This window comes from Leopardus geoffroyi, chromosome A2, assembly GCF_018350155.1.
Source record: "Leopardus geoffroyi isolate Oge1 chromosome A2, O.geoffroyi_Oge1_pat1.0, whole genome shotgun sequence".
Lineage (NCBI taxonomy): Eukaryota > Metazoa > Chordata > Mammalia > Carnivora > Felidae > Leopardus > Leopardus geoffroyi.
This window is the reverse complement of record NC_059331.1, coordinates 7,699,189-7,725,061: the sequence shown is the minus strand read 5'-3', so window position 1 is coordinate 7,725,061 and position 25,873 is coordinate 7,699,189. Positions and strand designations below refer to the sequence as shown.

At 47.7% G+C, this 25,873-nt stretch overlaps 1 protein-coding gene across 4 annotated transcripts in view; it reads left to right on the top strand.

Annotated features, from left to right (window-relative positions):
- Positions 1-25,873, top strand: part of DNMT1 (DNA methyltransferase 1) — a 47,671-nt gene continuing 21,798 nt past the window's right edge. Inside the window, exons 1-15 of one of the 4 annotated variants that reach the window (XM_045491845.1) lie at positions 1-274; positions 9,951-9,987; positions 10,965-11,072; positions 11,266-11,485; positions 12,126-12,201; positions 13,946-14,021; positions 17,489-17,523; positions 17,901-17,985; positions 19,817-19,851; positions 20,866-20,950; positions 22,840-22,874; positions 23,352-23,433; positions 25,202-25,236; positions 25,567-25,612; positions 25,707-25,787. In XM_045491845.1, the coding sequence (XP_045347801.1) occupies positions 45-274; positions 9,951-9,987; positions 10,965-11,072; positions 11,266-11,485; positions 12,126-12,201; positions 13,946-14,021; positions 17,489-17,523; positions 17,901-17,985; positions 19,817-19,851; positions 20,866-20,950; positions 22,840-22,874; positions 23,352-23,433; positions 25,202-25,236; positions 25,567-25,612; positions 25,707-25,787 (1,266 nt within the window). In that variant the 5' untranslated portion in view covers positions 1-44. Of the gene's footprint in view, positions 275-423; positions 1,248-9,950; positions 9,988-10,964; positions 11,073-11,265; positions 11,486-12,125; positions 12,202-13,945; positions 14,022-17,488; positions 17,524-17,900; positions 17,986-19,816; positions 19,852-20,865; positions 20,951-22,839; positions 22,875-23,351; positions 23,434-25,201; positions 25,237-25,566; positions 25,613-25,706; positions 25,788-25,873 lie in introns of those variants that run through there. The other 3 variants (XM_045491847.1, XM_045491846.1, XM_045491848.1) reach the window with 3 other exon arrangements.

Here is a 25,873-nt window from a genome sequence, read left to right as displayed (position 1 = left end):
GCCCCTGTGCACGACCCGCTCCGCTCCATCTGCCGGCACATGGTATGGCCTCTATCCCTATGGTATGTCCCGCCTTCCCCCACGCCCGGGCCGAGATGGTACGCCCCGCCTCTGCTCGCCGCCCCTCCCCGTTGGTTTCCGCGCGAAAAGCCAGGGCTGCCTCTGCCGCCGCGGTCTCTGCTGCAGTTTCCAAGATGCCTGCCCGCACCGCCCCGGCCCGGGTGCCCACGCTGGCTTCCCGGGCCATCTCGCTGCCCGATGATGTCCGTAGGCGGTAGGTGCTGTGGGGGGGTCCGTGAACTCGGATCGGGGGTGAGGGGGAAGTGGCACGGCGTTGGGGGTGGGGGGGGTTGCTTCCCCTGTAGGTAGCCCTTGGCTGCCGCTGACAGACGGGCGCGCATGCGCGGGGCGGCTCGGCGGCGGTTGGCGCGGGCAGGGTGGCACTTCCGGTCGCGCGCACCCCTGGCCGTTTGGCGCCAAAATGGGCCGAGGCCCTTCACAGTTCCCTGGTGACTAGTAACTTGGGGGTCCTTCCTGATTTCAAAGTAGAGCGAGCTTTGGGTTCTCCTCGGGGATCGCCAGCCCAGAGGAGCCACGGGCCTGGCTCCTGCCGCCGGCCGGCTCGCGCAGGAAGTGGGCAGCCCGCGGCCTCAGGACACCCCTCGGCCCGGGCACTTCGGCCTCCACTTCCGGTGCCCGGCCCGCTTGGGGGGTCGAGCTGGTCCGGTCCCCGGGGGGCGTTTCGGGGGGCCCCCCTTGGCACCCGGCGCAGCGCATCCCGATGGCGGCCTCCAGAGACAGACGTCGCCGCTCGGGGCCCGGGCGCGGCCGGCTCAGGTTTGCGAGCCCCGTCTTTCTTGGGGGGCTTCCTCCATCTCGGCCTGCCGGGGAAGTCACGTTCTGGAAGGAACCCCCACCGCGCAGCGCAGAAGCGGGGCTCGGGCAGCGTGAAGGCTGTAAGAGCCTTTCCCAGTAAATCTGTGCCTGGGAGCGGGCATCAAGGAAGCCTTGCTAGGCTTCTGTGCACGGGGGTTGGGGGGGTCAGAACACTGGGCTCCCCTTTGTGAAAGGGCTCCAATTTCAGTCCTGAAAACTTGCACCCCTTGGAACACGAGTCCCGGGAACCTCGCCCAGGCCTGAACACTTCAGCCGGATTTGTGAGCCTGGTTGAGCCTTTGCCCGATTTCCCTGTGCCAGTTTCCTATGGTCGTGCCAGGCCAGTCGGATGGGGGCTTTTGGAGTTGGAGGTGTGTATGTGTGTGTGTATGTGGGGGCGGTGTTTGGGACTCCCTACCAGGTATTTAAGGTTCAGGCCACTTCTTAAGCACAAGAGGGGGTGTGTCTTGCCCAAGAAGCCTTACCTGTAGTCTCCAGGGATATGATTTAGAATGTAAACAGAATTGTGGAAGTCCCTGGCTTCATGATGTTGGACCCAACCTAGAGGCGTTTGGGCCCGATCTTCTTTACTCTGATGGTGAGAACTCCCGTCTCCACTGGCTTGTTTGACCTGGGGCGAGTGTCATGAACAAGCTATGGGTGCGGACTAGATTGACATGGGCTCGAAATGGATAGTGGATGAAATGAGAATATGCTGAGACATAAAGGCCCACCTGTTAGCATTGTTATTGGCTAAGCCAACTTTGTTTTTTTCAGTTCTGCCAGTCAATTGTATACACAACTTGACATATTCTCATTTAATCCTCAAGAGTTCTTTAGAGTGGGTGCTGCAGGAGTTCATCAAGAGGAAGCAAGGATTCCTGCTGATGTCTGCTTTTTGCCAAAACCGTTCCTTTCAACTAGGGTCTTTGAACAGGCCACTGGCTTGGGGGTTGTCTTGGGCCAGTGCAAGTGCTTGGCTGAATTTGAATGCTCTTAGGTGAGTTTTACAATCCACCATTCACCCTAGGTTCCATATTACTTTGAACTAGAATTGCTTACTGTAGGTGTGGTTTGGTGTTTCTGCCTTAGACCACGTGGTGGACATTGAAATGGTCTCATGTGACTCTCAACAGCTTTTCTTACATTTTGAATTTCAGTGTACAAAATCCACACATAAACATGGCGTTCAACACTCCCTTAAAAGACTTGTAAATAGAGGTACGACTTCTTTATCTATGAGAATTAGAAGTATGATTTATAACACAGGAGGTCTCTAAGTCCAGTAGAATACTCTAAGAACAAAGTTAGGCCTGGTCCTCCTGCATTTGTCACTTCTACTTGTATATATATATATCAGCTTCTTTTTTTTAGAGGGTGAGCATGGGAGGGGCAGAGAGAATTTTAAGCAGGCTTCACTCTCAGAACGCGGGGCTCGATCTCACAACCCTGAGATCGTGAACTGAGCCAAAATCAAGAGCCTGATGCTTAACTGACTGAGCCACCCGGGTGCCCCATGTCAGCTGCTTTTTTTAAACACGCAGTTCCATTAGACATGTATCAGAAAGAATTTTCAGTGTCTGGGTTTTTAAGTCTTTAACTTCTTTTTTGAAGTATACTTTGCCCCAAGTCTAAAAATGTTGCCTTTTTAGGACAAGCCACATTCTTCTACTTATTTTTCTTACTCTGTCGAAACCACCATTTGCACAGGAAAAGCGAGAATTCTTTCTCTGGTCTTCCTGTTGCCACTCAAGGCTTTTCTAGCAGCGGAAACTGTGATCCTCTTAAGAAAGTTGGATCTGATGGTTTCCTTGCCCCACACACTGCCAGGTGCACTGGTCCTGAAGTTCAGAATCCCTGTCCACTTGCGTCACTCATCCTGTGTTCATCTCACAAGCCATACAGACCTCCTTTTAGGTTCTCGGGGCCTGAGACCTTGCAGAGCAGCTGGTGTGAGGCTGAGCTCTAGCTACTCCTTCCCTAGGCTGGCTACTGTCCATTCATCCTTAAGACCGTCCTCAGAAAGACCATCCCTTTTCCCCATAATAGGAAGGGTGTTGAATTCTGTCTGTGCACCCGCATGCTGCCTTTCCATGCTGATGGAAAGCTGATGGTGATTCGTTTGCCTTGTTCACTGTATCTGTAGCTTGTGTAGACTCTGAAAGGCATGCATGCCAGACTTTCCCCTTTTATGAAGCCTGGATTCACACATTGATGATAGCAACCTCCTTAGCACAACTCTGATTAGCTTTCGTAATTGTGACAGCTCTTTTAACTGCTAGCCATTCTGTGATTAGATTAAGCTGTTTTTCAGGTTTTAAAAAATGTTATTTATTTATTTGTTTGTTTGTTTTTTTTAAAAAAATTTTTTTTTTTTCAAAGTTTTTATTTATTTTTGGGACAGAGAGAGACAGAGCATGAACGGGGGAGGGGCAGAGAGAGAGGGAGACACAGAATCGGAAACAGGCTCCAGGCTCTGAGCCATCAGCCCAGAGCCCGACGCGGGGCTCGAACTCACGGACCGCGAGATCACGACCTGGCTGAAGTCGGACGCTTAACCGACTGCGCCACCCAGGCGCCCCATATTTGTTTGTTTGTTTTTAATGTTTTTTGAGAGCACAAGTGGGGGAAGGACCGAGAGAGAGGGGGACAGAGGGATCCGAAGTGAGTTCTGTGTCGACAGCAGCAAGCCCGATATCAGGCTCGAACTCACAAACCACGAGAGCATGACCTGAGCCGAAGTCGAATGCTCAACTGACTGAGCCACCCAGGCGCCCTTCAACTTCTTAGCTCTAGTTCCATGGCTCCCACTAAGTGGGTATTGAATGGACTTACCTTTTTTTTTTTTTTTTATGTTTATTTATTTTTGAGAGAGCGCGTGCGCAGAGGGGCAGAGGGAGAATCCGAAGCAGGCTCCAGGCTCTGAGCTGTCGGTACAAGCCTGATGCAGGGCTCAAACCCACGAACTGTGAGATCATGACCTGAGCTGAAGTCAGGCACTCAACCGACTGAGCCACCCAGATGCCCCGGGACTTCTCTTTTCTAGTTCTCCTCTGCAGGAGTATTCTAGAGGTGCAGATTGCTGGGGTTCAAATCCTTCCTACCATAGCTGTAGGACTAAGTTGTTTAACCTCTTGGTGCTCTATCTGTAAAATGGTGCGGCACTACCCGCTGCCCCTGGGCGTTATGAAGACTTGGCCGGCTGATAGGTGTAAATGTGGCGGGGTAGCACCTGCAAGAAGACCCGTGCTGCTTATCACAAGGCCACCTGTGTGTGTCATTTCCATCAGGGGAGCATAATTTAGTGCAGCAACATGCACATCTGATACTGAGGCAGATGCTCTTGTAGCGGTGAGTGCCGTTCAGAGATGATGTAATTCCTGCTAATCATTCCAACCTTCACCTTGGCTTGGCTGCTTATAGAATTGTCTGGTGGTCTGGACTTGTTCCTTCTGCCACCTTAGCTTTTGTGCCAGGTATCCGGTCCTACTCTTTTTTTTTTTTTTTTTTAAGTGTGTTTATTTGGAGAGAGGGGGGCAGAGGCAGACAGAGGAAGAGCAAGAATCCCAAGCAGGCTCCGTGCCAGTAGCACGGAGCCTGATGCGGGGCTTGATCTCCTGAACCGCGAGATCATGGCCTGAGCCGAAATCAAGAGTCGGACGCTTAACCCACTGAGTCACCTAGGCACCCCCAGTTCTACCCTTGATCAGGCATTCTTCTATTAAGGATTGAGGTGGTGATCTATCCTTTTTCATCTCTCAGTATCTTGCTTTTTAATCCTTTCTATCCTTGGCTTTTGTGATGCTGTTTATTACCAGGGATGCTCTTTCTTCATCAGTCCCCCCCCTCCCCCAACCCCCTTAATCATTTTTCTTTCATTCTTGGACCCTTATCTCTTCTAGTCCTAGGACTTTTTTGTTGTTGTTGTTACTTATTTATTTATTTAAATGATTTTATTTTTTAACATTTATTATCGAGAGACAGAGACACACACAGCATGAGCAGAGGAGGGGTAGAGAGAGGGGAAGACACAGAATCTGAAACAGGCTCCAGGCTCTGAGCTGTCAGCACAGAGCTCGACGCGGGGCTCGAACTCAAACCACGAGATGATGACCTGAGCGGAAGTTGGTCACCCAACCAACTGCACCACCCAGGCACCCCTTAATTTGTTTTTAATGTTTATTTACTTTTGAGAGGGAGAGAGAGCGTGCGAAAAGGGGAGGGGCAGAGAAAGAGGGAGACACAGAATCTGAAGCAGGTTCCAGGCTCTGAGCTGTCAGCACAGAGCCTGACGCGGGGCTCGAACCCACAAACCTTGAGATCATGACCTGAGCCGAAGTTGGCTGTTTAACCGACTGAGCCACCCAGGCTCCCCTAGTCCTAGGACTTCTGTGTAGCAGTTGATATCTCTCTCAGGAGAGCCACTTTTAATCTCTAGCTGCTGAATAGCCATCTAGAGAGCTGCTATTCATTGAACCATCACTCCTCAAACTCCTGGCCTTTTTACTTTTTCCCTACCAAAATGTCCTGAATTTCTGATACAGTATTCGTTTTCAGTTGCAGCCATAACCAGTTATCTCAGTGGCTGAAATAACCCATACATCTGTTTTAACAGTTCTATAGGTCTGAAATCTGGTTTGGGTCTCCCTGGATGCAAAAGTGTCCACAGGCTGCATTCCTTTCTTGCAGGCTCTAGGGGAGAATCTGTTGCTTCCTCTTTCAAGTTGGCAGAATTCAGTTCCTTGCGGTTGTAAGACTGAGGTCGTTCTTCTCTTGCTGGCTCTAACCATGCCCAGCTTCTGGAGGTGATGTATCCTTTGGCTCATGGCCCACTTCCTCCCATATTTAAAGCCGGTTCTCCTGTCACATCTCTCTCTGTACCTTCTGTAGTTCTCATCTACCTTCTGTAGTCACATCTTTCGAAATGCAGCTGGGATTTTTTTCTGCTTTTAAGGATTTAAGTGATTAGTTTGGGCCCACCTGGCTAATCCAGGATAATCTGCCCATCTCAAAGGCTCTAACCTTAATCACATCTGCAGAGTCCCTTTTGCCAGGTAAGGCAACATATTAATAAGTTCTGGGGGATTAGGGCATGGACATCTCTCTTGGGAGGAGTCACTATCCTGCCTACCACAGATACTGTCTCAGATGGCCCTACCCCAACTGCCACGTAGACAGTTACAAAACTCCGTTAATTCTGCCTCTGGTAACTTCTCTAGCGTGCTCTCCATTCCTGCTGCTAAATCCTGTTTCAGACCAGCATTTCTAGTTTCAGGGTGTTAGGGAGTGATTTAACATCTTGTAATCTCTTCCTGTCTAATCTACATCATGTATTTTTGCCAGATTAATTTTCTTAAAACATGGCTCTGATGTCTTGGGTTCCTCCTCCCCCCATGGTTCCTTCAGTGGTGTAACTATGGAAGAAAATCAATTTTTTAGCCTGGTGTTGCCTACCTCCCTCAGACTGGCACTAGCCTGACTTGTGTGGGTTTCTTGGGTGTACCCTGAGCCAGCTCCCTGTTTGGGCAGGTCTCCCTGCTCCGTTCCCACTGAGCCCTCTCCACTCCCCTGGGCCAGTCCTTCCTGATGGTGTTCTTAGACCTTTGCTCTTCAGAAGCCCTCAGAACTGTATTTGCTTTATTCCTTCAGTTGTTGATATACGTTTTTAAAATGTATTTATTTATTTACGAGTGTGCTTGTGCGAGCAGGGGAAGGACAGAGAAAGAGGGAGAGAGAAAGTCTCAAGCAGGTTCTACTCTGTCAGCGTGGAGCCCGACGTGGGGCTCGATCTCCTGAACCATGAGATCACAACCTGAACCAAAGTCAATAGCTGGACGCTTAGCTGACTGAGCCACCCAGGGACCTGGATATGTTTTTATTTCCCTTCTAGGATTACTGCATGAGGGAAGCAACTAGAAATGAATCATGGGATCTTGGGCTGGAAGGGACCTAAAGTTTTATCTCATAACATGGCTGCCGTTCTGAGTATTCTACCTGGTCCTTCACGTCTTTCTGATCCTTCTGGCCCTGAATGTAAAGCAGATGTGTGGTGGTGTCATCGGTTTTGCCGGGGAAGGGATGGGCTCTCCGGTGAAAGCCTGGGTGTCAGGGGAGGTGCGCTGACCGGCTTCCTCCTTGCCACACTCTGGCTCCTCAGTGCCTGCCCTGGGCTCTTAACCTTCCTCTCTGGGGCCAGACAGGTTAAATCCAGTCTTCGCAGGGCATGACATTTTTGGTATTCTGAAGATTTTTTGGTTTTTCTCTGCCAAGCTAGACAATCCCAGTTCATAGGAGAGGTCAACAGCATTTAGACCCACAGATCTGTCTCGTGCCCAGATGTAGGGGTTGTCAGCATTGGTGAAGAGGGTACTTTGATGGGCTTCACAGGCAGCTGAGCATTGTTCTTAATGCCTGACTTGAGGATCAAGGGACTGTGTGTTGCCACAGTTTTGTGAGTGGGATGACTGGGAAGTCCAATGTTCCATTCCTGTAGCGGGATGTGTACCTCTGGCTGTGCATACAGAGTTGTGTAGCTATTCTCATCTGGCTCTCCCAGAACCTGGGTTACTTTGAAAGTGGAATGACTTGGGAATGCAAACTGGTACAGCCACTCTGGGAAACAGTGTGGAGGTTCCTCAAAAAATTAAAAAATTTTAAGATCTACCCTATGACCCAGCAACAGCACTGTAGGAATTTACCCAAGGGATACAGGAGCACTTGTACCCTAATGTTTATAGCAGCACTTTCAACAATAGCCAAATGATGGAAAGAGCCTGAATGTCCATCAACTGATGAATGGATAAAGAAATTGTGGTTTATATGCATAATGGAATACTACCTGGTAATCAGAAAGAATGAATTATGGCCTTTTGTAGCAACATGGGTGGAACTGGAGAGTGTTATGCTAAGTGAAATAAGTCATACAGAGAAAGACAGATACCATACGTTTTCACTCTTATGTGGATCCTGAGGAACCTAACAGAAGACCGTGGGGGAGGGGAAGGAAAAAAAAAAAGTTAGAGAGGCGCCTGGGTGGCTCAGTCGGTTAAGCAGCCGACTTTGGCTCAGGTCATGATCTTGCGGTCTGTGAGATCGAGCCCCGCGTCGGGCTCTGTGCTGACAGCTCAGAGCCTGGAGCCTGTTTCAGATTCTGTGTCTCCCTCTCTCTGACCCTCCCCCGTTCATGCTCTGTCTCTCTCTGTCTCAAAAATAAATAAATGTTTAAAAAAAAAAAAAAGTTGGGGCGCCTGGGTGGCGCAGTCGGTTGGGCGTCCGACTTCAGCCAGGTCACGATCTCGCGGTCCGTGAGTTCGAGCCCCGCGTCGGGCTCTGGGCTGATGGCTCAGAGCCTGGAGCCTGTTTCCGATTCTGTGTCTCCCTCTCTCTCTGCCCCTCCCCCATTCATGCTCTGTCTCTCTCTGTCCCAAAAATAAATAAAACGTTGAAAAAAAAAAATTAAAAAAAAAAAAAAAAGTTAGGGAGAGAGCCAAACCATAAGAGACTCTTAAAAACGGAGAATAAACTGAGGGTTGATGGGGGGTGAGAGGGAGGGAAGGGTGGGTGATGGGCATTGAGGAGGGCACCTGTTGGGATGAGCACTGGGTGTTGTATGGAAACCAATTTAACAATAAATTTCATATTTAAAGTAGAATGACTTGGCCTGGAAGGGGTTACATGCAAGGAGTGTGTGTGTGTGTGTGTGTGTGTGTGTGTGTGTGTGTGTGTATAATATATATAGTATATACTGTCACCATATCTGCAGTCAGTCTTGTCTATACTATAGAAAGACCTTTCCTGACCCACCCAGGTCAGGAGGTCCCTGCCCGGCAGTCCCTGCATCCAGTTACCCAACTCACTGCCTGGAATAGGGCTTGGCATAACAGGGACCCATAGATGTGTTGGGGATCAAAGCTAGAGGCGGGGTCCACATGCACTTGGAGCAGCCACTGTATGACCTTAGTCCAGCAAAGCCTGTTGCTTGCATTCCTGGTTTTGCTGCTCACACTTGCCCTTGGAAAAACCAGCCTGGGAGAGCCCTGTTCTTGCCCTTTCAGCTGGTGATAGATAACGGGTTATGCCATCTGTACAGGTGCTGAGTGGGAGGGTTCAGAGATGATGAAGGCCTGGTCCCTGCACAGGGTACTTCTTCTCCAGTGACAGATGCTAACCAAGCTGGGTAGACCTGTTCTCCTCCCATGTCTACAGCTGGCACCCGGGCTAGGAATCACAGCTTGTTTCTTCCTCTCTCTTTCCTTGGTGTCTTCTCTTGCTCCTTTCCTCTTCTCTCCTGCCACTGCCCACCCCCCCCCCCCCAAAAAAAAAGGCAAGACGCTAATCCTCAATAATCAAATCAGGTTGTGCTTTTCCAGCCAAACTCCCGACCAGTGTGCACTCCTAAGAGATTAGGTACAGACACTCGAAACGGAGAGATCTTTGGTGAGGTGCCAGCCAGTCTTCTCACTCCCATCTGTTGCCCCTGAGTGTGGGCGCCCCTGCTGCCCCAGATGCCTTTACTTCCCCAATGCTTACATTCCTCATTAGAATGCTGCCTACCCCCCCCCCCCCCCCCATCCCCTCCAGCCTTTGGGAATGTTAGCTGGCTGTTCCCCACAGCATCTTGTGGCCTTGGTTAACTCACTCCAACGCTGCCACCCTGTGGTGTGCCCTTCCTTGGGGTCTTGCCAGAAGAACTGGAGGGAGACCACCTGTAAGTCAGTGAACAGGAGGACCCCAACTGTGCGGGCTGCTTCCACTGTCCCAGTTCCTTTGGAAATAGCACCTGTTCTCTCAAACTCCTCTAGCCCCTCACCTTCAGAAAAAGTGAAGAAGAAAAACTGAAAAACTAAAGAGGGGGACCTCCTTCAGGTTGCATGTGCCTTCTTAATGACTTTGTAGGCATTCTAGCAGGACTTGAGGACCTCAGGAGGAGCAGAAAACCACCACATATATATATATTTTCTAACACTCATATATATCCAGTCTATTTCCAAAGTTCTTTAAAACTGTGGTATTAATTCTTAAAGTAAACAAAGTTGCTTAACAGCCTTTCTTTCTCCCCTGTTTTCTTCCCACAGGCTCAAAGATTTGGAAAGAGATAGCCTTACAGAAAAGGTAATCCCCACCTTAAATTTTATTACCAAATGTGATTATTTGACAGACACTTTGTGGCTCAGGCATTTTTTTTTCACGTACGTTTGTTTTTGAGAGAAGAGAGAGAGAGAGAGAGAGAGAGCGTGCATGCAAGAGCACCCAAGTGGGAGAGGGACAGACAGACAGAGACAGAGAATCCAAAACGGGCTCCAGGCTCTGAGCTGTTAGCACAGAGCTTGATGTGGGGCTTGAACTCCTGAACCAGGAGATCATGACCTGAGCCAAAGTCAGACACTCAACTGAATGAGCCACCCAGGTGCCCCTGTGGCTCATAAAAAGTTTAAGTTGGAGTTGGCTTATCCCCATAGTTTCAAGGATAACCTAAATATTCTTTTTCTTAAAAATTTTTTTAACCTTTATTTATTTTTGAGACAGAGAGAGACAGAGCATGAATGGGGGAGGGTCAGAGAGAGAGGGAGACACAGAATCTGAAACAGGCTCCAGGCTCTGAGCTGTCAGCACAGAGCCCGATGCGGGGCTTGAGCTCATGAACCACGAGATCATGACCTGAGCTGAAGTCGGACGCTTCACCGACTGAGCCACCCAGGCGCCCCTAGATATTATTCTTAATGTGCTGCTAATTTGGTTCATTTTTGGTAACTCATTGACAAGTTTCCCAGTCTAGGTTCCGCACCATCAGTTCTGAATTGTAACTTATCCTGGTCTTATTCCTCAAAAGCGCAGTTTTTCCTAAAACACTGTTCTAGGTCTCTGTCCCACATCTAGCCTTTCATTTTTCACCACTCTGGAGATACATTTGTTAAGATCACATTGTACCATCACAAACGTGTCTTGTGAATATTCAGTTTTTTAAGGCTGAATCAGCATTGCCTGCCATTCGGTTATTTTGTGATCAGGCAGCTTAATTATCTGTGTATTAGTCCATTAGTTAGTAACTCGGGAGTTTGAGGACATCTAAACCTATATTCTTCTCTTAGGAATGTGTGAAGGAGAAATTGAATCTCTTGCATGAATTTCTGCAAACAGAAATAAAGAATCAGTTATGTGACTTGGAAACCAAATTACATAAAGAAGAATTATCAGAGGTAAGTCACTTCTTGACATCCTGGCGTCTAGGAAACATCCCCTCCCGTGTTAACTCCTGTGTGACCAGGGAGGCAGAATCCTCCCCAGCTCTCCCTGTTACCCAGTAGTTATAAAGGAAATGCGTGTTTCCTTATTCTCTTATTGCCACGTGTTTGCATTCACTGCTACTTAAATTATCCTTTCCTGCTGTAGGAGGGCTACCTGGCTAAAGTCAAATCCCTTTTAAATAAAGATTTATCCTTGGAGAATGGAGCTCATGCTCTCAGTCGGGAAGTGAATGGATGTCTAGAAAACGGGAGCCAGACAAGTGGTGAGGACCGCAGAGTGGGAATGGCAGAGGAAAACAAATCCCCCAAGCCTGTTTCCAAACTTTACACACCCAGAAGAAGCAAATTGGACGGAGAGACAAAGTGTAAGACCCCTTGACTCCTTTCATCTTGGTGGAGACTGGCTGTCCCCTTACACGGTACCAGACTTGGAGCCATAGGTCCCCTGGGGCGGTGCTTCCTCGTTTGTTTCTTGTCTATACCTCCTAACTAGCTTAGATGTATATGCTGTACTTGTTCAGTTTTTTTTCTTTAACCAGATATCGAGCATTAGATCCCAAAACAGCTAAACTTATGCTGTATAAGGTAACAGGAGTTATTAATACTTATTGTTTCTAAGTTCTGTGCCTATTGAAGCTAAATGTATAGACTCCTTCCCGATTTGTAGTCAAAGTAACTCTTCTGGAATTTTTAAAACTCAAAGAGCATGGGACTTGAGTGCAGGTTGGGCTCTTGGCCACTTTATCTTTTGATGATCTGAGAGTTTGTTTCCTTGTCTGGTTCAGGGTTTGGCCCCTCCAATAAGAGCTCCAGTAACATGGCTCAGCCAACTGGCAGGTGCTAATTGCTGCCTTTATCAAGACTGTTCCTGGTTAGAACAAGAGAAGGGTACTTAATCTTCAGAACCTGATTCTCTGTGCTATCTTGGTAATGCCAAAGAACTGCACCTTTTCTGTGAACTTTTTTATTCATAGTGGCTTTTTTGTTTCTTTTTTCTTTAAACAGCTGAAGTTTCATCTAGCCCCAGGATTACAAGGCAAACTACCAGGCAGACCACCATCCTATCTCATTTCTCAAGGGGGTCAGTATATAATGAATCGACCACCACCTTTTCTTGGGGCCAACTGTTTCTGGTAAAACAGGAATGGAATTAGGGTATAATGTAGCAAATTTTTTTTTTTTTTTTTTTTAAGTTTTATTTAGAGACAGTGGGGGAGGGGCAGAGTGAGAGAAGGAGAGCGAGAATCCTGAGCAGGCTCCATGCTGTCTGCAGAGCCTGATGTGAGGCTCGGTGAGATTATGACCTGAACCAAAATCGAGAGTTGGACACTTAGCTGATTGAGCCACCCAGCAATTCTGACTTCCACATTGCATAGGTTTTCATCTTGCAGTTTTTTTTATTAAATATTCACGAAGAGCATTTCTCAAGACCTCCTGTCTACTTACTCTTTTTTTTTTTTTTTTTTTAATTTTTTTTTTCAACGTTTATTTATTTTTGGGACAGAGACAGAGCATGAACGGGGGAGGGGCAGAGAGAGAGGGAGACACAGAATCGGAAACAGGCTCCAGGCTCTGAGCCATCAGCCCAGAGCCCGACGCGGGGCTCGAACTCACGGACCGCGAGATCGTGACCTGGCTGAAGTCGGACGCTTAACCGACTGCGCCACCCAGGCGCCCCGCTGTCTATTTACTCTTATAGGAACCTTCAAATATACACAAAACTAGCCGGGACAGTAAAATGAACACCAAGTACCTGTCCCCCAGTGGCCATAGTTATCAGCTGGCCATCTTTTCGTCTGTACCCCTGTAAACTCTTCCCCAACTGGATTGCTTTGAAACCCATCTCAGATATGTCCTTTGAATTTTTTTTTAATGTTTATTGATTTTTCAGTGAGAGAGACTGAGCACGAGTGGGGGAGGTGCAGAGAGAGAGAGGAAGAGAGACAGAATCCGAAGTAGGCCTCAGGCTCTGAGCTGTCAGCACAGAGCCCAATGCGGGGCTTGAACTCATGAACTGTGAGATCATGACTTGAGCCGAAGTCAGACGCTTAACTGAATGAGCCACCCAGACAGCCCCTCAGATGTCATTTGAAACCCATCTCAGAAATGTAGATTTCTAGATGATAAAATATTTTTTTAACCTTTTATTCATATTTTTCTAGAATTACTAATGTTTAGCAGACATGTTTTATCTTTTTAAAAAGACTAACTCTAATATTTTCATACTTTATAAAGCATAACAATTCCTTACTATCAAGTATGTAACCAGTGTTTGTATTTTCCCATGTGTGGCAAATTGTGTTTACTTGATTTGTTTTTAAGCCCTTCAAATTATAGATTCCTTTTTTCTTGCCATTTATTTGAAGAAATTAGTTCACTTGTCCGATAGAGTTTCTAGGTCTCGCTGACTGCATCCTTTGGTGGTTAATGTCTTCCTTGTCTTGTTTCTCGTAAACTGGTAGTTAGGTTTAGAAGTTGAGTCAGATTCCAGCTCTATCATTTTCTGAGACTTCTTCACAGATGGTGCCGTCTTTCCATCAGAGGCATGTGATGTCTCTTCTGTGATGCCAGCAGCTGTTGATCGATGTCTAGCTCCATGATTTCTTAGGTTTGCAAAGTGGTGCGCTTCTAACCCGTCACTCAAGAGTTAAAGCCTCTTTCGATATCCTGGCAGTGAGGGCATTTCCTTGGAGGGAAGAAGGCACCCATGCCCTGAGTCTGTCTTAAAGAGGCCGCCTTTGGTAGGGAGGAATACAAGTCCTCTCATGCCTAGTGGAGGTCTGGGGTCTGGCGAAGCTAACGGTCGGCTTTCCTGTTTGTGTCAGCCCTGCCAAACGGAAACCTGAGGAAGAGCGTGAAAAAGCAAAATCGGATGATCATGTTGAGGAAGAAAAAGACCAGGTAGGGCTGACATTATCAAGTTTCTTCACTCTGCCTTCTTTTGGTATTTTGCTGGTAGCCCTGACTTTACACTTGACCTATCTAAATGGACTTGAAGTGACCAAGAAGGTGTTAGGACCTTCTGTCCCTGGACCCGGGTAGTATGAAGTATGTCACAGTTAGGCCTGAGGGCTCCACAGGCCCCTGCTACTCACAAGGCAGCCCCATAACTTCAGAGTCTGTTGCTTCCTATGTCTGCTTTCTTACTTCTCTAGCTGACAGGATTGGCCATCAACTGTGACATTTTATTCTTTAAATATTTATTTTTAAGGCTTATTTATTTTGAGAGAGATGGAGAGGAGAAAGTGAATCCCAAGCAGGCTGATGCTGTCCATGCAGAGCCTGATGCGGGCTCGAACCCAGGAACCGTGAGATCATGACCTGAGCTGAAACCAAGAGTCAGATGCTCAACCAACTGAGCAACCCAGACGCCCCTGTTTATTTTTTTAAAGCTTTTTTAAAAAATGTATTTTTTTTTAAAGTTCTCTTTATTTTGAGAGAGAGAAAGAGAGAGCAGGCGAGGGGCATAGAGAGAATCCCAAGCAGGCTCTGCACTGCCAGAACAGCCTGACACAGGGCTCGAACTCACAAACCACCAGACCATGACCCTAGCTAAAATCAAGAGTCGGACACCCAACCAACTGAGCCACCCAGGTGCTACTTATTTTCCTTAAGTTTATTTATTTTTGAGAGAGACAGAAAGTGTGAGCCGGGTAGGAGCAGAGAGAAAGAGAGAGAATCCTAAGCAGGATATGCGCTGCCTGCTGCGGAGCCTGACTTGGGGCTTGAATCCATGAACCATGAGATCATGACTTGAGCTGAAACCAAGAGTTGGATGCTTAACCAAGTGAGCCACCTAGGTGCCCCAAATGTTTATTTTTGAGAGAGAGAGAGAGAGAGAGAGAGAGTGAAGGAGGGCAGAGAGTGAGGGGGGAGAGGGAATCCCAAGCAGGCTCTGCACTGTCAGCGTAGAGCCCGATGCAGAGGTTGAACTCACAAACCATGAGATCATGACCTGGAGCCAAGCTCAAGAGTCGGATGTTTAACCAACTGAGTCATCCAGGTGCCCCCAAAACTTTAATTAATTAATTAATTAATTTTGAGAGACTGAGAGCAGGGAGGGGGTAGAGAGCAGGAGAGAGCGAGAATCCCAAGCAGGCTGTGTGTTATCAGCGCAGAGCCCAATGTGGGGCTCGATCTGACAAACTGTGAGATCATGACCTGGGCCAAAATCCAGAGTCGGGTGCTTAACTGACCGAGCCACCCAGGCACCCCCAGCTGTGACATGTTTGAAGCATTTGCTTCTGCCATCCTTAGCTCCTTTTCCACATCTAACTTGTCTAACAGCAGAGCATTAGAGTTGCTGTATGTAGTGTAATAATGCTACTTAGACCTCATAGGTTAGAAAACCAGTGGCTTACTGAAGGTCTTTGATACAGAAGATGTTAGTCTGTGATGGTACTTTCCCTTGTGACTTGAGGCCCAAACCTAGATAATACCAGATGGTCGCACATCAATTTTCTTTTTGATTTTGCTGCAGGATTAGCTATGTACGTTGAAGGGAAGTCTATAGGTTTATGTGTGGGTAGTAAATGCCTTACTGCTACTGATAGAGCAGCCGTGGCATTACTGACTTTTGGGGCTAGATAATCCTTTGCTGTGGAGGCGGTGGGGCGGTCCTGTGGTTTATCGCATGTAGCAGCATCCCGACCTCTACTCACTAGATACCAGTAGTAATCCCCCTCTCCCCTCTCAGTTGTCACCACCAAAAACCATCGTCAGACACTTCCAAATTGGGGGGAGGGGTAAAATTACTCTGGCTGAGAAGCACTGGGCTAAGGGGTGTCAAGTGTCACTGGGCTACCACTCTCCTTGAGGTAGGCTTGACAACCTGTTGTAAGACCCATGGATTCTGTTTTTAGAAACCACATGTTACTGTCCATGACCTTTATTCTGATGTCTATAGTTAAGTTTAGGTTACCTGCTTTTAAGTGGGAAACTGAGGCACAGAGGGAACCATGTGTTCAGATCAGTGGCCAAGTCTCTTGTCTCTTAGGAGAAAGCATTACAGACAAAACAGGCTCGCTCTTGTAATGTCAATAGCTCTCTTCCACATGCACCTGTTTTAGAGTGGTTTCTTGCACCCTAACCTTTTAGAAGGCTTGTGTAGCCTTTTCATCTGGCTTTTCAAGAAACCTACCATTTCACTGGCAGTTTGTGTGAGGCCTGGGAGGCTTTGTTTATGAAGGCTTGTAAAAACATTGTCGCAATATGCTAGATAAGACCCGGTGTATCCAGCCAGCAGTGTCAGATAGTTTTGTCACATAAGTCCTCATACAGGGATCATCTTTTTTAGTCCATTTAAAGTTACGAGAACTTATTATGTTTTAAAAATGGGTATTACATGCATTTAGTAAAATTTCTAAATAGTATAAAAGGATGTTTGGTGCATAGATCTCCCTTCCTCCTGACCTTCCAGAGCGGGGAAGAGGCAAGGATTTATCAGTTTCCTCTATGTTGTCTGAGAGAGAGCGAAAAAGAGACTTAGTATGAAATCTACCATTGGAGTTCTCTAGAGAAACAAGATGTATGTGTGAGATTAATTTTAAACTTGGCTCCTGCAGTTAAGGCTGCCAAGACTAAAGCATGCAGGACAGGCCAACAGGCTGGAGACTCAGGGAAGAGCTGGTGTAGATCCAGTCTGAAGGCAGCCTGGAGGCAGAGTTTTCCATCTATGCACCTACATATACCACAGATTTTTGTGTATGTGTTGCCTATAATAGAATACAACAAGGTTCTGTGTAACTTCCCTAAATTTCTCCAATGGTAACATCTAGAACTGTAATACCTCAGCAAAACTAGGAAAGTGACCTCGCTATACAATCTAGACTTTATTCAGATTTTACCAGTTTTCGCATGTGTGTATATGCACTCACGTGTATGGAGTCTTGTAACCTCTACCCCAAACAGGATCCAGATCTGTTTCGTCACTGCAGTATATCTATCCCTCTTAAATACACGTAGATACCCTGGAGACGGCAGACAGTGTGAAATGGTACACCAGGGTGTTCATCCGGGAAGAGCTAGTGTCCTCACTTCCTGCTGTGAATCCCAAATGACTATTTTGTTTTTTCTTAATATTAAAGACTTCCTGACTGGGGGTGGAGGATCTTTGATTCTTTTATAGAGCGTCACTGGAAACCTCTGGTACGCGGGCATGTGCTGGGCCAACTCCTGGGCCGCCTTCGTTTTGAGGGTAGTGGGACGGCACTACCAGACTGATGCTTATTACCCAGATCTTTCCCTTAAACCCAGCCCCCCCCCCCCCCCGTTTTTAACTGTGCCAAATGTATTTAATACTGTCACTCATGCTTTTCATGTTGATCTTCTTTGAAATGAATGTTCTTGTCTTCCTTCTCTCCACACAGGAGGAAAAGAGGCGGAGAGTTACATCCAGAGAACAGTAAGAACGATTAATATACCTGTTCTGTACAATGTGCAATCTTCATTACCGAAATTACTTTTCTGCACAGTTTTAAAGAGCTTTATTGTGAGTTGCCATGGCGACCATAGATGGCTCAAGAATGCTGAATTTGGGGTCAGATTATTAGCCTTTAATTCATGTAGAATTCTCATTGCAAAGAATGAATTGAGGGGAACCGGCCGTTGTCAGAACCAGATTTAAAGGTCTGATTAAATATTAAAGTAGTATGTGCCTTTCAGGGCCTCTGAGATGGAGATTGCTCTCTGGGGTAGGAAGAGGAGGACCTTAGGAAAACTGCTGGCAGGGGAGGGGTTGGGGAAAGTCACCCTTGGGGTGTGTGTTACTTTGCTTGACAGAGTTGCTAGACCGCTCCCTGCAGAAGAACCGGAGAGAGTAGGACCTGGAACACACATGGAAGAAGAGGAGGAAAGAGACGAAAAAGTAAAGCCTGGTCACATCCGAGTTTGTCCATTGTACTTTACTTGGAGTCCCCGTTCGGTTTCAGGAAGGGGGTCACCGGGAGGGGGGCCACGTGTAGGAACAAAAGGACTTTCTCTCCTGATCAAAATGACCTTGACTTTAGCCAAAATGCTTTCCAAACCCCAGAAGGGGGGTTGTGTGGCTTTCGTGATAAGGACACTGCGTTAGGCTTGGGGAGCAGCTGGACCTTCTGCTATTCCATCAGTGACAGAACTTCAGTCTGTGCCCCTGCCCATCTGCCTCCCTCGCTCACCAAGTCTTTGTGGGAATCTGACTTTCAAACACAAGGGGTGCTGAAATTCTATAGCATCATGCAGATATAAAGTTGCATTCTTTTTTTTTTTAAGTTTATTTATTTTGAAAGAGAGCAAGCATGCGAGCAGGGGAGGGGCAGAGAGAGAATCCCAATCAGGTTCCACGCTGTCAGCACAGAGCCCACGTGGGGCTTGATCTCCCCAGCTGTGAGATTATGACCTGACCTGAAATCAAGAATCAGCCACTCAGCCAACCGAGTCACCCAGGTGCCCCTAAAAGTTGCATTCTTCATGGCGATCAGACCAGATCTCCCCAGGTCTTCCTCAGACCTCCAGTTTCTTTGTACAATCCGAATTTAAGGTTCTGTGAAAGACCGATGTGCCACCTGAACCCCTTCGAGGAGAGGATAGGGGAGGGAATGGGGGTTTGATAATGGGAAGCTTACCATTGGACAGTGTTGTCCTATATGACAGAAGGGCTAACGTTGGGCAGCCACCGGCGACAGGGCAACATTGGGTCCTGTTTTGGGGCGTCTGGCTGGTTCAGGTCGTTCAGTGTCTGACTCCTGAATTCGGCTCAGGTCATGATCTCATGGTTCATGAGACTGCACCCCAAGTTGGGCTCTGTGCTGAGCATGGAGCCTGCTTAAGATTCTCTCCCTCTCTCTCTGTCCCTCCCCCGCATGCATGTGCCTCTCTCTCTCTCTCTCTCTCTCTCAAAATATCTAGAAGTTTCTTACAAACTTGGATGGAGGGTAAAGGATGGGTGTCTGTTATTGCTCTAGTTGGGGATCAACTAAATGAGTGACCATTCTTGAAGAACCATTTGGTATAAAGCTAGCCTTTAATTGATCACCTCTCCCACCCTAATACTAGTTAGATAGCAGTTATAGTCCAGCTCATTTGGGAACAGGCAGTTCTAGTGGGCTTGCTCAACTAGAGTGGGCGCCCTCAGGGCGCGTTGGGCAGGATTGAAATTCCTTGCCTGTGGTCAGACTCCCAGTACCTCTTCTTGCAGTAGATGGGTCTTCAGTGTGTTTCTTCTCTTAACATCACTAACCCTTGTGGTCTCTTCACAAAATGTGGAGTTTGAGGTCGAATTCACTCGGGACCTTTTCCACAAAGGTGTGTTTAGCTCTTTTAAACTTGGGTTCAAAACGATCGTCATCAGTGTTTGAGGTGGAGCACTTGTTGAGAGTGGGCCATCCTGTTTCATGCTTTTATTACAGATTCCTGGTTCTGTTAGCCAGTTGTCTGTGAGGTCGTCCACACGTACTCATGACATGTGATAGAGGGGTTTGGGGGCAAAGCACTTAGATTACAGAACTCTTAGATCCTGCAACTTCCTGCTTACTTACCACCTCCCCCCCCCCCCCAAAAAAAAAAACCAAAAAACCTTGCTATCTTGAAGATAGATCGTATTTACTCCCACCAGCTAGACTGTAGGATCAGTTTAGGTATTGTTTCCATAGAACAATGGAAAGATCAGGGCTAAATGGGGGAAAATTAACTAGTTTCTTTTTTACCCCCCTTCTTAGGAAGAAAAGAGGCTCAGAAGTCAAACCAAAGAACCGTAAGTATAGTTAACATGCCTTTGTACTTCCTAGTGTGAAAATCGCTAAAATAAGTGTTCTGGTAAAAATAACGGGTTAGGCAGAGCATTAGGTATGTAAGTTATATGTGTGTGGGTGGTTCCACCTGGGGAAGGTCGGAGTACCGGAGTGAAGGCTGAGCTCAGCTGATCTTGACCCGAGGCCCTTCCTCAGTGGTGGTCATTCAACACGTAGTTTGTGAGGTGGTGAGAAAGGGCATCAAATGAGCTGCTGTGTTCCTCCCCCGTTGGCTGTGAGGATGTCAGGTAATTATGGTTGCTGAAGCTCAGTGACTTAAGACCTCATTTACTGAGCTTGCAAGTCTGCCTCCTGGTGTCTGTTGACTGATCTTGGCCAGGCTTGGTGGAGATGATGGGGACGACCTGGCCAGCCCGGGCGTGCTTTTGTGGCAGTGGCGGAATGTGAGGGCAGAGGTCAAGAGCACTTCAAGTCTCTGTTGACATCCAGTTGGCTGGAGGAAATGTCGAGACCAGGCCTGTGTCTAGGGGTGGGCAGAGCACCCAAACGGAGGGGCAGAGCCCGGAAGTGAAGATCCTGTGTGGCTAGTCGGCTTTCCACGGCTACTGATGCAGGTCACACATCAGACCAGCTGTCCTGAACCCACACGGGGTCCACCTCTGGGCCAGACACTTGCCTTCTGCCTCTGTGGGCAGAATTCCCATCAGGTTACAGGAAATCGATGGAGTCCTATTTGTGTGTGTGTGTGTGGGGGGGGGAGGTTATTTTGTTTTAAACTGTTCATTTAAGCTGTTTGTTTCATTTATATGAAATGTTGATGGCATCTCTGAAGATCATAAGTTCTGAAGTAATAAATGGCTTTCGGGCTTCCTATAGGGAAGACTTGCCCTTCAGCTGGGAAAGGCAGTCCATGCTCTGGGTCCGGGGAGGAGACTGTAAGCCATCACTGGGGGTGCTTGCAGTGGTGTCCGCCTCCCCGAGCTGATCGCGTGGATGTGTTCGGTTTTGTGTGACAGAACACCTAAACTGAAGTCGAAGGAGGAGCTGGACCGAGAAGGAAGAACAGGAGTGCAGGCCGAAACGGATGAAGGAGACGAGAGGGTAAAGACCGAATCTTTGCTTCTTAAATCCCACTTTTCTTCTATTCCCATTTGGTCAGGACACGTGGTGTGGGGCAGGGCTCTGGGTTCAAATCCAGCCCTACCTCCCCACGGGGCGACTCTGGGAAAGTTCCCTAATCCCCCTCATGGGGGTTGGTGGTTGTCTCATGTCTGTGTGTACAGTGGTCTGCTTCCCTGTAACGGTGGACAGGGCCTGTGTGCACCTTGACGAAGGTGTGTGCGCGTTTGGCTGCACTTGATCCTCCCCTCGGACGCGCCAGCCACACCTGTGTTGCTCTGCCAGCCTCCTAAGTTCCGAGTCTAGGTCTCCCCGTCCTGCCAGCCTCCCCCGTTCAGCTAAGTGAACATATTTAAACTCTGCAACTTTATGCATGGAGTGGGGCTGGGCCTTCGTATAAGTGCAGGATGGCAAGGTCATCTGCAGGGCGGTCCTGCTGACTGAACTCCAGGGAGGGGAGGTTCGTGCACTGGGGGGCCGCAGCACGGGACTCCCCAGCTCTATAAGCCGTGTGGTCCCTGTCTAAGAGAAGTCCAACTGGGATAATCCCAGGATTGTCTGTGGTTTTTCCGTCTCTTGAGATTTAGATGGTGGAGCCCATGGTCACGGACTTGCTGGGTCATGCACTTCCTTACTTCTGACCTGGCTGGCAACAGGCATCCATTCTTGTTCCGTGGCGTTTGACCCTTTTGGTGTCGCCTCCAGCATGCTCTGCCATCTTAACTGTCTCTCACCTTTTCTGTCCAGATATTGGTTATCTTGCTGTCGGCACTTGCCTGGAATCCCTGCCAGGCCCCCTAGAGAGATCCTAGTGATGGTGTCAGACCGCCCATTCTCTGCAGACACAAACTGGCGGGAGCTCTTGCCTCATGGTAGAAAGAGATGGAAGGATCAAACATTTGACCCTTTCTAATGTTGTTGGCTCTCCTATTTTTTTTTTTTTATGTTTATTTATTTTTGAGACAGAGAGAGATAGAGCATGAACAGGGGAGGGGCAGAGAGAGAGGGAGACACAGAATCTGAAATGGGCTCCAGGCTCCGAGCTGTCAGCACAGAGCCTGACGCGGGGCTCGAACTCACGGACCGTGAGATCATGACCTGAGCCGAAGTCGGACGCCCAACTGACTGAGCCACCCAGGCGCCCGGCTCTCCTATTTTAATAAACCTAACAGACTTGTTAATCTATGAAGATAAGCTCAATAAATTTATCAGAAAGTTACTTAAGCTCAGAAGACACTAGATTGTTTATATATAACAAGGAGTTGGTGACGGAGCTGGGAATTCTTTTATTTCTTAATTTTCCATGCTAGATTGCTAAGTTTTGTCCTTGTTTTTCTTGCTGTCCCGATACCTTTCTATATGACATCTTTACCTCTGACCAGATGACAACTGGAAGTATAGGCATTTGGCCAACTTAAGGTACATGGGTATAATCCCTTTTACAATGAGGTTTTCTGGGACAGAGTTGGCAAATTGTGGCCCAAATCTGGCCCTTTGCCCATTTTTATAAATTTTTTTGGAACACAGTCGTGCCTTTTCACTTCTGTGTTTTCTCTGGTTGCTTTTATGTTATAATGGTGGGATTGAGTAGTTGTGACACAGACCACGAGCCTTACAAAATCTGAGAATGTTTTCTGGCTCTTTATAGAAACCGCCTGCCCAGTCCTGGCCAACTCTTGCTTGTAGGGGCTTAGGGAATGAAGTTAAACACGTGAAGTCTCCTCTGTACCCTGTAGGCCTGTGTAGATTTTCCTGTTCTCCAGTTTCACGGTGCTGTGATCATTAACTGGTACTTTCAGTTTGGTCTTGCTCTTTCCTCAGAAACTAACTTTTCCCCTCTATCTCTCTCCACCCCTGTTTCACCCTCGCAGGATGAAAGGAGACCCAGAAGTCAACCCAAAGATCTGTAAGTGGTTGAAATGCTTGTGCCTTTGTGCTGTGCTTTGTGTAATTTTCGTTACTGAAATTACCATTCTAGAGATCGGTGCTGATGTAGAGGTTTACGCGGAGGTGCTGATGCGCTCAGAAGACTGGATCCGCTCGGGCGGGGTTGGATAAGAAATTAAGCTGGGCCTCCTCTGCCACTTGGGTGGCCGTGCCACCCCTGCACGTCTTGTGGGTCCCTTCCCTCCCGGCACTTCTCACTGGGCCTGCGTTAGAGGGGTCACGGGGGCTGCTTTTGGAGTTCAAACAACTTATCAGTGCTCCTTTTAGAGCTACCGTGACAAGGGCTTTCTTTATTGGATCGGAAGAAAGAATCTTGCCCAGATATATTCTGAATATTTTGCTTTTCAATATGGAGGCATTAGTTTTTGTTTTCGATGTGAGTTGGCAATAGGGTTGTTCTGAGCAAAGATTTGGCATATGTTTATTTACCTAACAGAGCTGCCAAACGGAGACCTGAAGAAAAAGAACCTGAAAGAGTAAAACCACAAGTTTCTGAAGAAAAAGATGAGGATGAAAAGGTAAGCTCTTGTTTTTTAATCCTTTGTTTCCTATATCCCAAAGTGACTTTTTTTTTTTTAAGTAAACTTTTTGTTCTGGAGACATTCGAGCATACCCCGAAGTAGGCCGAATAGGGCAGCAGGGCCTCGTGTTCTCATCGGCCTGCAACAGCTCTCTGCTCATGGCCAAGTGTTTGAGTCGGTCCCTGCCTGTTCTCCCAGCCTCCCTCACCCCTGGGTGATGCTGAACAAATCCCTGACATTACTGAGACAGTTACAGAAGAACTTCCTATAAAAGGACTCTCTTCTTAAATATCCCCACAAGGTCATCATTAATACAATGTCAGAGGTCTAGTCTGTTCAGATTTCCCTGCCTAGAAAAAAGAACGGGGACTCTGAATCGGGACCCAAATAAGGCCTATACAGTGAATTTGGTTTCTATTTGTCCTGTCTCCTCCAGAGTCTTACCCCCTCATCTGCCTTGCAATTTATGAAGGGAACTGGCTTACCCGTAGAGTTTCTGGCTCCTGGTGTTTTGTTGTTTGCACCCCCCTTGAGTTAAACCTCTCTCCAGCCCTGTCTCCTACAGACTGATGGTTAGGTCTGGGGGCTCGACCAGATGCAGGTCCTTTGTTGCCCAGTGGACTCTGAGGGGGTGCCAGGTGCTTCCTGTCATGTCACACCGGAAGGCACAGTTGTCTATTTATGGTGTTAAGACTGATCCATCCATTGTAAAGCTTCTCTCTGCTTCTCACCTAATGTTTGTAACAGTCATTGCTTAAATCTGTTTCACTGGGAGCTGCAAAGTGGTGATAGTCCACAGTTCTCTCATTCCTTCATTCGCCGAACATAACTCCAGAAAGAAGTTTCCTCTTTTTTTAATGGTAGACTAATCCAGTGGTGCACTCTGGATGGTTTAAACAACAGACGTTTATTTTTCCACAGTTCTGGAGACTCAGAGTCCAAGATCAGAGTGCCGCCAGGGTTAGTTCCTGGTGAGGCCTTTCTTCCTGGCTTGCCGACGGCTGCCTTCTCACTGCGTCCTCCCAGGCTCTTTCCTGTGTGAGTGTGGAGGGAGAAGAGGGAGCCTGGTGTCCCTTCCCCTTCTGAAGAGGACACCAGCCCTGTTGGATTAGGGCCACGCTTAGAACCTTGGTCACCTCCTTAAAAGCCTCTTCTCCAAATACAGCCACATTCGGGGTTAGGGCTTCAGCATGAACTTTAGAGGGACTTAATTCAGTCCGTAGACCCCTCATCAGTTGTTTATTTGCCTTGAGGTACTGCTTGTACGGGTAAGCTAAGCTTTTTTTTGTTTTTAATGGTTTTTGTTAGGAGTCTCTTAAGGAAGTCTTTAGTTACAAGAATTTTGAATAGAAGACTCTAGACACTGGAGGTGGCTTGGACCTCACTGGTCCCTTGACTCTCTTCCTCTCTGCCTCTGACTAGGTTTTGTGATAACTGTGTATATAAAATTGTGGAGCATTGGTGCGCCTGGGTGACTCAGTCAGTTAAGCATCTGACTTCGGCTCAGGTCATGATCTCATGGTCCGTGAGTTTGAGCCCCGTGTCAGGCTCTGTGCTGACAGCTTAGAGCCTGGAGCCTACTTCAGATTCTGTGTCTCCTTCTCTGCCCCTCCCTTGCTCGCGCTCGGTCTCTCTCTCTCTCTCTCTCTCTCTCTCGCTCTCTCTCAAAAATAAATAAATATTTTAAAAAATGTAAAAAATAAAATTCTGGAGCATTGTCCAGATGTAAAATACTTTTGTACCCTCTTTTGTTCTCTCCATTTAGGAAGAGAAGAGACGCAAAACTACGTCCAAAGAACCGTAAGCACTTATTGTTGTCTTGGTACAAAGCGGATCATATTAAGATTCTCATTCTAGAAAAAAAGATGAAGGGGTTTTAATGAATTGCTAGAGCAGCCTTAGCTTAGCTTTATTTCTTATGGAGTCTGTGAGCTCAGGACCCAAACGCTCCAATTCTGCGTGAGGCAGGTCCCCTCCTTGTGGTACAGAGACACCGAGGACCTGGCACTTCTCCCTCCAAGGCAGCAGCTGGTGCTCACCTGTGTCAGTAGATTAGGTGTAACTTGGGCAGCTTCTCACATGTTCCTCTAGGATTAAAAACACACAAACTATGTTCTGCTTTATTCTCAGAACGGAGAAAAAGATGGCTCGAACCAAAACCGTGGTGTCCTCCAAGGTAAACCCACAACTGGGAGTAAAACGGGTGCTGTGGCGCTGGTGGGGTTGCCCAGAGCCGGCCCTCTGAGTGCTGTTTGTGTTCGTGCCCCCAGCCCAATCCTCTGCGGTGTGTTCAGTGTGGGCAGTACCTGGACGATGCCGAGCTCAAGTATGAACAGCATCCCCCCGACGCAGTAAGTTCCGGCTCTACTTCCCGCCTTCTCTTTCCTGCCTCTGCCTCTGCCTCTGTCTCTGCCTCTGCCTCAGCCTAACGGTCGCT